We start from the raw sequence: 12,080 nt of genomic DNA, 5'->3' as shown, positions 1-12,080 counted from the left end.
AGTAAGCAAAATCATCTGAACGACTTGTAATTATTGAATATAATTCTTATGTCGAATAAAGAATCATATCGTTTCTAATAAAATATTATTTATTCATAAGCTTTGAGGATTTTTACTAATATAAAATGCTTAAATTCATGCTATATTAATTCTTTTGTTATAATGTTATTTATTTCAATATTAACAATAAAAATGTTTTAAATTGTCATATAAAAGTTGAAAAATATGCATAAAATAAATTTTATTAAAATTCTCAAAGTTTATCAGTTTTTAAAATAAAATATATTTATGATGATATCTTCTTATCGTTTTTACGAGATAAATCGAAATAAACCAGTTCACTTTTGAATTTCTAACAAAATAAAATCACCAAAGTAGTAATAATAATAATAAATAAATAAATTAATTAATTAATTTTAAGCTAATAATAATTTTGTATACCGTATAATTTTCATTCTTCATATCTGAATAACTCAAACCTTCGTTCGCATTAAATATTAACAGGCATCCTTCGGATATTTCCCAAAGATCTTTAGTTTTCAACTTTCTTTTGCATAGAGACATTGAACAAAACTTGGGAATCTGCACGAAATCGTTGAGTGTAACCATGAATGTTTGCAGAGGGGGGAAATGATGTAATTCCCCTCCCTGGAATCGAGTAAAAAATTCCTCGAATTATAATCGTGAAAGTGATTGAGGTCTTCCTAACCTTACACTCTGGACTATGAGACGCTTTGAAACAGTTATTGTATTCTATGCTTGTGAAAAAACCATCGAAAATTAAATAATTTATTGATGTAATTATTTGTCTTCGTGCTTTACCCCCGGGAAATTTACTCCGGACGCTCATGCATGTAACAATAATTAGTCTAAATAAGTAAAAGTAATTATTGTAAGCATTTTAACTTACCTTCGGTTTGCATTCATTAAGAGAAGTTTGCAGTATTTGTATAATTTCGTTCCACAATTTAAATAATATAGATTTATATACTGTCGAATTTAAACGTTTATAAGTCATGTTGAGATCATTTTCGATATAATAAAGCAAATGGTTTATAGCCTGTAAATTTTTCATGTTATGCATTTGTCTTAAATCATTTGTTTTTTCCAGATTTACCTTTTTTCTGCGATTTTCATTTGTGGCTTTTCTTATATTCGATAGCGAGTTCTTGATATTAAGAGTTATCTGAAAATAGTAATAAATAAATCATTACATTTTTCAACAGTTTACAGATTATGATCAAACTTACTTTGTCTACAATTTCCCGACTGATATCCTCTATTCCTTTTCTGACGTCCGGGAATGGTTCTTTCAACACTAACAAGATATTTTTTTCAGTTCCTGAACGGCTTTGAAAATTTGAATTGTTTTCAATTTTACCAACGATAAATTCCAAACTTTCATCAATTGCTGCCAAATTATTTAAAGCCACGAGTAACTAAATGAAAATTATTTTAAGTAAAAATCAATTTCTATTCATTGAATATAATGCAGATATTTTTTCTGTGATACACTTTGGACCGTCGACAGTGTAGCAAAATCCCTCAAAACCTGGACAACGAAATCGAGAAATGAAATTTTTCATATTACAAAAAGAAAAAAATATTTTGATTTCGGTATTCGGGACGATAAGAAACAAAATATTGTATATTTTTTGAAAAGAAGAAAGCTATAGCCTTTTGAATTTATAGAATTGTTTAAATGTCTCCAGTATTTTTTGGGTTAATGATACATGTAGATGATTGATGTGTAGAGTTTGTTACCGAAATTTGTATTAAGGAACTTTCATGGAATAGTTTTTATCTCTTTTTTTTTTCCATATCATACCCGAATTTGATAAAAGTTTCTTGTAAGAACCATAGTCAAAGCAATTCAGAGTATTGGCAAATTTATCAGCACCCTTAACGAAGGCAACATAACCATAAAACATTGTGATGTATAATAAAAGTCCTATGAGACTTACTTGTCATCATATTGTTTGTACAGTACATGCTCTGGAATGTTTGCAACAACATGAAAAATTACACGACATTTCTTACCAAGCAAGAAACTAATGTAGATCTTATGTAGCCTCTTATCTGATTCCACTGTTTCATCTGACACATCATTTACACAGTAAATGATAGAGACAGACCTACTTTTTGTATATTTGAAATACAGAAAACATTTGTGGCCCACCTACGACTTAGCTCGCAATTTGGTTTAGACACCAACACACGACTACATCAAAGGCAGAATACAAACTGAAAAAAAATCCTCGCATTACTTGAAGTCCCTTCAATTAGTTATGGAAGCAGTAGAGAATTTAATGACGGCGATAACGATACTGATATACATGTCAGTACTTTCTTTGTCATACAGAAAGAAGAGTAATAATTTTTACGATATTTTTATTTTTTGTAACCTTGCAGCTGCCTGTTTTTTCTTTTTATTTTCTTCTTTTTCAATACAATTTAAATGAAATTTCTTACTTTTTAACATATTTTCTGGCTATCTAAATAGCCTACTAAATAAAAATTTTCCGATAACACTACTAAAAACCTGTTTTGTACGTGTTAAAAGTGAACAGAGCATAACATCAAGAACAGCCTTAGTTATACGCAGACTACAATGCCTCCGAGACATTCTGATAACATTACTGAATTTCTAATTAACACATTCGAATTTGCATATTCAAAAAAACTATAACGATTTAGTATTTCCAATTTTGTCCAGAATAAGCGACTCTGCTCCACTATGCGTATCTACTACTATATTTTCCTAGATTGCTACAATCTATGAAAAGAAAATAAAAATTATCAATTTACTTTCGGCCTAAAAGAATTTTCAGGTTTGCTTGGTGTATAATAATAATTTTCTTTTTCCAATTTCGTAACCAGTTGCATAGCATAGTAACTGAAATAGTCGTTCAAAGACTGTAAAAAAAAAAAATGTTTAAAAATTTTGATAAGTTAGACAAATCTAATATAAATCAGTCCACTTACTTCGATCAGTTTCCGTGTTGCAGCAATGTCAAACCAATCTAATATTTCCCATATTATGAAAATCTATAGAATAAGGCAAAGAAGAATAAGAAGTTACACAAAAATAGTAGCCTATAGTATATAAATTTAAGTAATTGTAGACTAAATACCGTGTGAAATACTGAATCATTCAAGTCCATTAAAGAAGTTCCAGTCTGCACATCGTTACTGATAGGCTCCAGCTAAAAGAAAATTTCATTTGAATATTTGAATATTAATTAATAGAGAAACATTCTACATATTTCATTAAAATAAAAGCCAAAGGGGTCCACGCCAAGCTTTCGACTACCCTTCGGATATGAAAAATGTCTAAAGGATTAATTATTATTGATAAAACAATATTTAGTATCTAGTTAATATTTTATTATTATTATTATTAGTTTTTGACATCAAAACATTCTCATAAATACCATAATAAAATAAAGCTACATTGAAATAAAAGATAAAGACCGAAAGAATAATAGCGATAATAACGACACTTACTTTATCCATTCGTAAAGAGTCATCCATCCAATTTATGCAGGATTGGACTCCGTCTTGAAACCACGCATACATAATTTCATTCCCAAACCACTGCTGATATTGTTTCATTTGTAATTGAGTTTCATTCCTACAAAGAAAACACGGACTCTTTAAATAGTGTTGTGAAGTTCAAAAGTGAGCATTTTAATTTAATTGTAGTGTAAATGTGTATACAGATATAGTTGATAATTTATCAACTTTAAATGCATTTTTAACAGTTATAAAGTTACTTTTGAAATAAAATACTGTATATGTTAATTTGATAAGAATTTCATAGATTTTTAGAAGGTTTTGTTCTAAGCCCCGAAAAACGACAGAGTCAGATTTTATAATACTAATTTGAAATTTGAATTTTTTTAAAACTGGAATTAGACGCTTAATATTTGAACATTTTAATGATAGTAGATATATAAATTTTTAAATACTCTTATATTACCATACTACCTCGAATATATTACCCATAGCAGTATCATGCGATGAATATTATAATTCGAAAAACTGAAGTGGTAAAAGCAACGGTCTTTTTCAATTTTCGTAGATCGAATAAATATATCAATCCTCATCAACAATGTCCGGCTGTCCCCCATTTTGGACTGGCCGAATGGAATTGAAAAAGGCATTTTAGTGTCCACAAGTGGAAGGAGTTAAAACCGAAAATCCTTTTTCTATTGATTCATTATACTGAACAACGAATCCATTATGGAGAACTGAATGTTTGATGCTGCGCGTATTTTCACTTTTATTTTCTACCGTGACCTTAATCATACCGTCTTCTCAGGATTTCCTCATTACTGAGGGTCTCAACCAAAAAGTTCTTTTAAATTTAATCGCGATTCTTCCTTATTCATTTATCCTCATCTTTTCGTGTTCACGTGTATGTTTGGAAGGCCATTTTTAGTTTTTAATACATAATTAAACTCTGTATTCTCTCCTCTTTTATCCTCTATATATGATTATGCCATTTTAGTCTTTTCTTTTCAATACCAGTTATGATAGCTCTCTTTGTCTTTATTATTTCTAATCTATAAATTTGTGTGTGTGTGTGTGGTTTTTTTTTTTTAATTTTTGCGTTGAAATGTTCTCCAAAAATCCACATTCTTTGCTGATAATTTTCTGTTCATTCATTTTAATATTTTTTACTTGAGAATAATTCATAAAGTTGATCGATTCTGTCCCATTTACTTAATACATTATGTCAGGAACACTATCATGTAAATCTTAAAATTTTAAATAAATGACATGAAAAATCTAACAATTATAATGTTTTCTTCGAATAATACACGGTTTAAATTAAGTATGTAGGGATCTATTAGGTATTACAGTTAATATTAAATCATTTAAGAAATGCATCAAAAATAACTTAAATTTATATTTAAAATTTAAATAAAAATTGTACGCCTGAAGTAATACCTGGAGATATTTTTCAGAATGTGATCTACGAAACTTTTTATTATTAAATATAACCTAAACGTTTCATTTCTCTCAACATCAGTGACAGAGTTTCGTACGAATTTCTCTATGTAGGGACGGATCTTACTCAACTAAAAATTGAACATAAAGACAAATTCATTATCTCTTCATATACTGTAATATATAAAGAATAACATGAACAGTCACTCAGTTTTAAATTCGAATTCGATTCAGACTTTTATTGAGTTTTCAAACGAGGACATTATTTTCCTTTCCTCGTCTGTGTTAACTCTAAGTTTAGCTCTCTCGAAATGAGCAAAGTTGAAGCCAAACGTAGTAAAGTCCCGACGAATCACATCAAAAATCAAAGCAAATTAAGCATAAAATTTTACCAGATTGTCCAGGACGGAACAAGTATAGTCACTGTAAGTTTCATTTGAAAACACGCTGGAAATTTTAAAACAAAACAAGTCAAAATTAACATGATAACATTATTGCTGTTCGGAAAAATATGAAATCATTTCTGTAATACTCGATGAATATTTCATCCAATATTTCAAGGCTTCTTGTGAAATCTTTTAGGTTGTTTATTATTATTTTTTGTTCGTGTTCATCCTACACGCCAATAATTAAATTTATTTCGAAACTGTTTAAACATTAAAGTGTATAAGTTAATTTAAATTTCTTACCGTGATATCCGAATTCGATTCAATTGAAAGTTTATACCAGTTTGTGGCATCGATCTAACGAAAGTTAATCGTCGTATTTACTTTCAAAACAGTAAAAAACTAATAAATTTTCGAATCTTACTTGGATAGCTATTTTCATTTTTTCTTTCGTATCGGGAAGGAAGCGAATCATTATTTCCAGCAATCTATTAAAAACAACATAATATACATCTATATAAAGCTTATGTAAAACCATTTGAGGAATGATCACTTATCTTGAAGATATATAATAGAATTTAATATCTATCAATGTTTTAATTTATATTTTACAATGATTTTAATGTGTAAAATGCGAATATTAAATAGCTTTAAAAAGTTTTCTACGCGAGTAGTAATTGCATATAATATTTTGAGTTACAGTAGAGCGTCGTTAATCGGAACGCCGGTAATCGGAAGGGCCGGTAATCGGAACGATTTTCAGTCGGACTGTGTCGTGCTGAATCGAACGTTTTTGATACTAGATTTACTTCTAAAGTATAATTTTCATGTTTTTATATTCTTCAATATATTTATTTTGTTTGTACAAAATGCAGAAATAATTTTTAACGATACGATAGCCTCGATTATTATTATAAAAATTTTCGTTAGGCTTAAAATCGACGAAAATTCAACATAAAGCGACATGCAATGGAGAAAAATTCAACACGAAGCGACACGCAACGGGAAAAAAATTTGAACATCGGACAGGTTAATATATTTTTTCGTACAAAGTCGGTAATCGGAACAAATGATTAATCGGAACAACCCCAGTCCCCAATTGATTCCGATTTTTGACGCTCTACTGTATTTCGTTTTTTAGATAAACGTTGAGGTTTGCTCTTTAACAAATAGGACAAACGTACTTACCTAAAAAATGATTGGATGCGATGCTTTTCTTCATCATTTATATGAAAAATTGTATGTAAGCAATTTAAATCCTTCATACAAAATTCTTCAAAGCATTTCAAATCATCAATAAATATTGTTTCTAACAATGGATCTACTGAAACTTTCTCTGCAATATTCTTTATTTTTCTGAGAAGGTTGGCACACATATTATAATTATATCTAGTTTTTAAATTTTGCATTTTTTTGCTTATTCGAATCCATAAACTGTAGAAAAGTATTGGTATTGATTAGTGTTTTAAATTTTAAAATGATTATGTAATTGGCAAATATCATTGTACCAAATATAGTGAGATAATGGAAAGAGGTTTGCTTGCAAAGAATGTTGTTTCAGTAAAGTCCAAGCTGATGGATCAAAAATTTCATTCAACCGTTCAGTTTTATAAGACGTAAACTGAAAAATTACGATGGAGTTGATTTTGGAATACATTTCTTAACAATTTTTACTTTATTACAAATAGGTTTACTTCAGAATCTTTTAAATGATCTTCCAGAAAAATTCTGCACATATTACTGTGATCAATTAAATCTTGAATGATATTCTGCTTTGATTTTACTTGAAATTCAAAACCGATAAGTACAGAGCCATTCATATCTTCATTTAAATTGAGATTGTACCACATCGTATTGTTGGTAACGTCACCTTCTATGTTAACGAACGGAATTTCCTGTAATAAAATTTTGACTTGTTTACTTTTTACTCGATCCATGGGACCATTTGCCCTCCTCTGCGAAAGCCCACGGATCAGTAATTCTCAAACGTTGCGCTGCAAGAGGTGGCTAAATGTGCCATGAACATTATCAAAGTATTTTTAAAAATAAGAAACCGGTTTGTACAAAGATTTATTACATCCATGATATAATAATAGCTAGGATAAACCTATTGGGTATCAGTTATTATAATACACTGCTACTTACCAGTAATTTAAAATACACTGCTACTTACCAGTAATTTAAAATACACTCATTGAAATAAAAATTAGCACACCAAGAAGTTGTCGTCGTATCGCTGCGAAATTTAGCATGCAGATAAGTCTCAAACAGATATGGAAATGATTAGTGTTATGGCTAGCCTGATAGTTTATTGCATTATGCCAGCAGAGAGCATTAAAGTGCGGCCTCCTGGCCTATAAAAATGTGCGCAAAGGCATCATGTCTGTAATTTACCTGTTGCAAAGGGATCTGTATCACTAGAGATGCCTTCACGTCGCAATCGAAGGCCATATGAAAAAACTAACAGAGTTTGAGAGAAGCCGGATAGTCATCTCGTCAAATAACCCGTCATTTAGGCTGTTCTGACAATACTGTGAGGAGGTGTTGGGACCACTGAATGAGAGAGAGTCCGCACGGCGCCCAGACTCAAAACGCCTTCGACAGACTACTAGTCGAGAGGTCTGCCTGGTCCTCCGACAAGCAAGCACATAGCCAATCGTATCGTTTTTCACCATACGGACAAAGGTGGCGCCATCATTACAGGCCCCTATGTCTATCCGTACCATTTCGAGGCGTCTGGGTGAGGAACATTTCGTATTGCGGCGGCCATTACGTGTGCTTCCATTGACACCACCCACCGTCGGTTTGGAGCGGTGTCCTCCCAAAGGAATTGAACCTCAACGGAATGGAACCGGGTCGTCTACAGACGAATTCAGATTCAGTTTGGGCACTGATAACGGCCATGTTCCTCGAGGCCTCGTGGTAAACGCCTCAATCCTGCCTATGCTTTGGAGCAGTACATCATCTCCGCAGCTGGTGTGATGGTCTGAGGTGCCATCACATTTGAAAGTCGGTCACGTCTAGTAGTGATCCAAGAGACCACGGCAGCCTAGCGGAATGTTAGTGATGTCCTGCAGTCGCATGATGTGTTGCTTCTTGTGGCAAGGCTTCCAAGAGCCATTTTCCAACAGGATAATGCTCGACTACACAGCAAGTTTGTCACAGAACTGCCTCCAACACATTGCCACACATCTTTGACAAATCAGGGGACCGGCAGTCCCCTGATTTGTCAAAGATCGAAATGTCTGGAATCACCTGGGACGCCAAGTTGGACAGCCTAGTAGTCTGGCCGAAGTAGAGGACTGCTTGCAGCAACTGTGGACTGAGATGCCGCAGGACACCATCGGCACCTGTATGCCTCCATCACATCGTGTATTCACGCTACATCTTGCCCAACAAGGTACTAGAACCGCCTTTCATTTATAGTTTTTCCTGTGACAAATGATCCTTTTGCTTTCATTTTTCACTCACTTATATCACCATTACACTCATACATGTACAATTTCGTTCGAATTCGACAACTCCTCTTTGGTTTGCTAATTTTTATGGCAATACGTGTGTATTCATGTACAGTACAGTACAAAATAAAAAATAATTAAGTGCGCTAGAAAAATTTTAATATGTCACAGTGCTTCACGAGCAAGAAAGTTTAAGAGCTACTGCAATAAACCAATCCCCGAAATTCGATTGAGCAATTTGATAAATAAGCTATACAGTGAACAATCCGAAAATTATAAAGGCGTAAATAAAAGAATGATTTAACTGGTTTACCTTTAACGGAATAACAACACTTCCGATTAAATCATCGTTTTCTAATAGTGGTACTGCAGTCTCGACTACATCTTTCAGATATCTAAATTTGTAAATAACATTATACCCTAATATAGAATGTCAGATTTTCAACATTTTACTCAATAAACTTTATTCACTTTTAAAATACCTGAAAAACGAATCGATTCCTCTAACATTTGTAATTTCTCGGGCAGCACTAGCTATACTTGCACTATCGGCATCCCTTAAAATACCAAAAGATGTTAATAGTTCTGACTATTGTTCAAAATGTATTGTGCTGAAGGCATTTCACTTACCAAACTTCTACAGTTAATGAATCGTCCATTGAAATATTTTCGCTAATAATTGAAAAAATAATAATTTTACAAAGATTGTTTGTGATAAATTATAAATTTTGTCTAAATATTTACAAAGTAAATTCTTCATTCCAATATGGATGAGTTGTTTGTTTCTTAATACACGTTCTTCGTTTTTTGGCGGAGTCTACCCATAAATTGCAATACGGATCATTCTTGTCTGTGTGATTAATAAAAATAAATAAAACATATGAAAAAATAAATATATAATCATACTCACCGTTTACGTCTTTTGGTCTTAGATTCTTAGCTTGAAATATTATTACTTTTAAATTTATTGTAAGCTTCTAAAACGAATCAAAATATTCGTGTTACTGTAATTTTTCGATTTTTGCATAATATAAAGGATTTATTATAAATTATAATATCTACTTTGACTTTAGTCAAATTATGTTTGATTGGTTTAAGCCTTAAATTTGGAAAGAGGCTAACTATTTTACTCCGATAAAGAAGAGTTTCTTCTTTTGTACTGTAACAGGTTGTATTGGGTGCACCTATGTAATTTTGAGCAACTTCTTGACAAATTTCAAAAGTTCTGTACAATTCCTGCAAAAGTGTAATGTAATTTGATACGTTTAAATTTATTATTATTAATTCATGATAATAAAAACTTCGTCTACGGGTTCTTTTATCTCTTCCATTTCTTCTAACCACTTTCTGAGATGATTGGCTTTCGACATTTCTGACTATAACATATTAAATTCATAAAAAAAATCTCTTATTAATATATATTGTATATATAGCCTATATAAATATCAATATAAAAGAAATTTACACTGGTCATATTTATCGCACTCATTCCAACAGTAACTACTATTTTCCTGACTTTACCATAGTCTAAAATAAAACTTATTATTGAAAATAATTATTTCATAAACAATTTGGAATTTTTGTTACTTTAAATTGTTTTATTACTTGTTTTAATTTTGAAAGTCCTCTAAAGGATTCGAGTAAAACGGCCTTATTGACCGTCAGTAAAACTATTTTAAAATCTTAAAATCATTTTATTGATCAGAAAAAAAAATTAAGGAATAAAAATCAAAACAATGCACACGTGTATATTTTAAACCCGTTCTTAATGGATTAAGGCACTTGCTGACATAATTAGAATAATTAATAATATCATTATACAGTATTAATTAATTATTCAGTTAATGAAGTTATTTGAATCGGTTATTATTTATTAAATAAATCACTTATATATTACTGCGTAATTATCTACAACTAGTTAATAAACAAAGGTTAATTTAAATATTAATTATAATTAATTTGTCAGAGGTTGAATTTATTTAACATGAATATATTATAACTTATTTTCTTGCGAGTGATTAAGGATATTGAATTTAATTAGGCCTATTTTTTGAGGTTTGAATATTATTGAAGTTATAAATTAAATGGAAAATACATTGTTATTACAGATATAATTTCATAATTTTCTTAAAATTTAATGCATGTTTAAAGTATTTTAAATTTGCCTAAACCAGTGGTGGAGAAACTGCGATCCGTAACAAATTTCTGGGACTCTTCAGCAATTACGAAATACTAATATTTTTGACTACAAAAAAAAAAAATAAATGAGTCGAGTCGTTTCTTTAAATCCGTTTCTTATATTCTTATTTATAAATCAAAATTTTCTGTAACATGTACAGTAGATTCCCCTATAACAAGGTAGATACGTTCCGTGTTATATGAATTCCGTGTTATACGAGTCACTTAAATACATGAGCCAATCACAGCCCGGCACGTGTGCAGTTTAGGGGCTACGGCTGTTTGAAAGGTTTTCTTCCATAAAATTAATCGATTCTAGACTAATTTGACTCAATATTTCCAAATCACGTATAATTTTTTGGGAATAATGCATATAAACTATGCTATAAACAAAAAATTGCAGGATTACTTACCGAGTGTGCACCGTTCGACGACACCATTGCTTAAGCTTGTTTTCGTCGCGGAGCGGCTCATCGAACGGCGGACTCGTGTTTCGTGATAAGTTATTTTTCTGCGAAAAATTCGCTGAACTTTGAAGACATCATTAATATAAATATAATTTTTATGGCCGTTTAATAATAAATTGTTTTTAGTAGGTCCGCTGCTCGTTTAAACTCAACGGTTGTGCAATGTCCGCTATTGGTCCAGATTCGACCAATCCTGTAACGACACGAGTCGGCGAGACGTTTTACCGTGTTTTACAAGTCTCTTTTAGCTTGTTATACGAATACGATGGCAATTTTTTCGCCGTGTTATACGAATACGTGTTATATGAACCCGTGTTATAGGGAGGTATTTCAATTTAGATAAAAGGAATAGAAAGTAAGTTAATGAAAGTACAGTATATTATTTTTTAGGGAAAGGTTTTTTTTGTTTATTAAAGATTAATAATGCTGAAAAACGTAGGAATAGTTTATTATTATTATTATTGTGGAGAGCGGAATCCCATGGGGCGCCATCCGCCGACGAGAGGAGACGAAAGAGGCCGGTAGAAGGAGTCGAGTAGAGAGAAGAAGGCTGTTGAAAAAGACGCGAAAAAGACGGAAGACGAAAAGAAGTCGTACAAAAGTGGGGGGCCCTTCTGGGATTGGATTAAGCTTAA

At 31.3% G+C, this 12,080-nt stretch overlaps 2 protein-coding genes across 2 annotated transcripts; both read right to left on the bottom strand.

Annotated features, from left to right (window-relative positions):
• Positions 1-266: 266 nt before the first annotated feature.
• Positions 267-5,192, bottom strand: LOC136970523 (uncharacterized). The gene is made up of 10 exons (XM_067264961.1): positions 4,957-5,192; positions 3,508-3,634; positions 3,135-3,206; positions 2,986-3,048; positions 2,809-2,916; positions 1,251-1,439; positions 1,118-1,186; positions 911-1,060; positions 442-582; positions 267-352 (listed from the first exon to the last, which is right to left on the bottom strand). The coding sequence occupies exons 2-10, from the start codon at positions 3,613-3,615 to the stop codon at positions 287-289; spliced, it is 966 nt and encodes a 321-aa protein (XP_067121062.1). The 5' UTR covers positions 3,616-3,634; positions 4,957-5,192; the 3' UTR covers positions 267-286.
• A 138-nt stretch (positions 5,193-5,330) lies between these two features.
• LOC136970525 (protein unc-13 homolog 4B-like) lies at positions 5,331-10,373 on the bottom strand. Its single transcript, XM_067264962.1, has 15 exons — positions 10,266-10,373; positions 10,111-10,176; positions 9,863-10,036; positions 9,711-9,777; positions 9,545-9,650; positions 9,431-9,472; positions 9,283-9,357; positions 9,114-9,195; positions 7,037-7,237; positions 6,851-6,963; positions 6,531-6,776; positions 5,767-5,830; positions 5,646-5,699; positions 5,489-5,571; positions 5,331-5,403 (listed from the first exon to the last, which is right to left on the bottom strand). The coding sequence occupies exons 1-15, from the start codon at positions 10,287-10,289 to the stop codon at positions 5,331-5,333; spliced, it is 1,470 nt and encodes a 489-aa protein (XP_067121063.1). The 5' UTR covers positions 10,290-10,373.
• Between the last annotated feature and the right edge of the window lie 1,707 nt (positions 10,374-12,080).

This window comes from Centruroides vittatus, unplaced genomic scaffold, assembly GCF_030686945.1.
Source record: "Centruroides vittatus isolate TY-2023 unplaced genomic scaffold, ASM3068694v2 contig_2018, whole genome shotgun sequence".
In the NCBI taxonomy this organism is placed as follows: Eukaryota; Metazoa; Arthropoda; class Arachnida; order Scorpiones; family Buthidae; genus Centruroides; species Centruroides vittatus.
The sequence above is the reverse complement of the archived record's forward strand: the minus strand, read 5'-3'. Positions and strand labels throughout refer to the sequence as shown.

Coding starts and splice junctions, on each gene's coding strand:
- LOC136970523 (XM_067264961.1), bottom strand. CDS start 3,615: ATGAAACAATATCAGCAGTGGTTTGGGAATGAAATTATGTATGCGTGG. Junction 2,917..2,985: donor CAACACGGAAACTGATCGAA/GTAAGTGGACTG, acceptor TTTTTTTTACAG/TCTTTGAACGACTATTTCAG. Junction 353..441: donor TGAAGAATGAAAATTATACG/GTATACAAAATT, acceptor TTATTTTGTTAG/AAATTCAAAAGTGAACTGGT.
- LOC136970525 (XM_067264962.1), bottom strand. CDS start 10,289: ATGAGTGCGATAAATATGACCAGT. Junction 9,651..9,710: donor AAGACCAAAAGACGTAAACG/GTGAGTATGATT, acceptor TTAATCACACAG/ACAAGAATGATCCGTATTGC. Junction 7,238..9,113: donor GTGTTGTTATTCCGTTAAAG/GTAAACCAGTTA, acceptor ATTTTATTACAG/GAAATTCCGTTCGTTAACAT.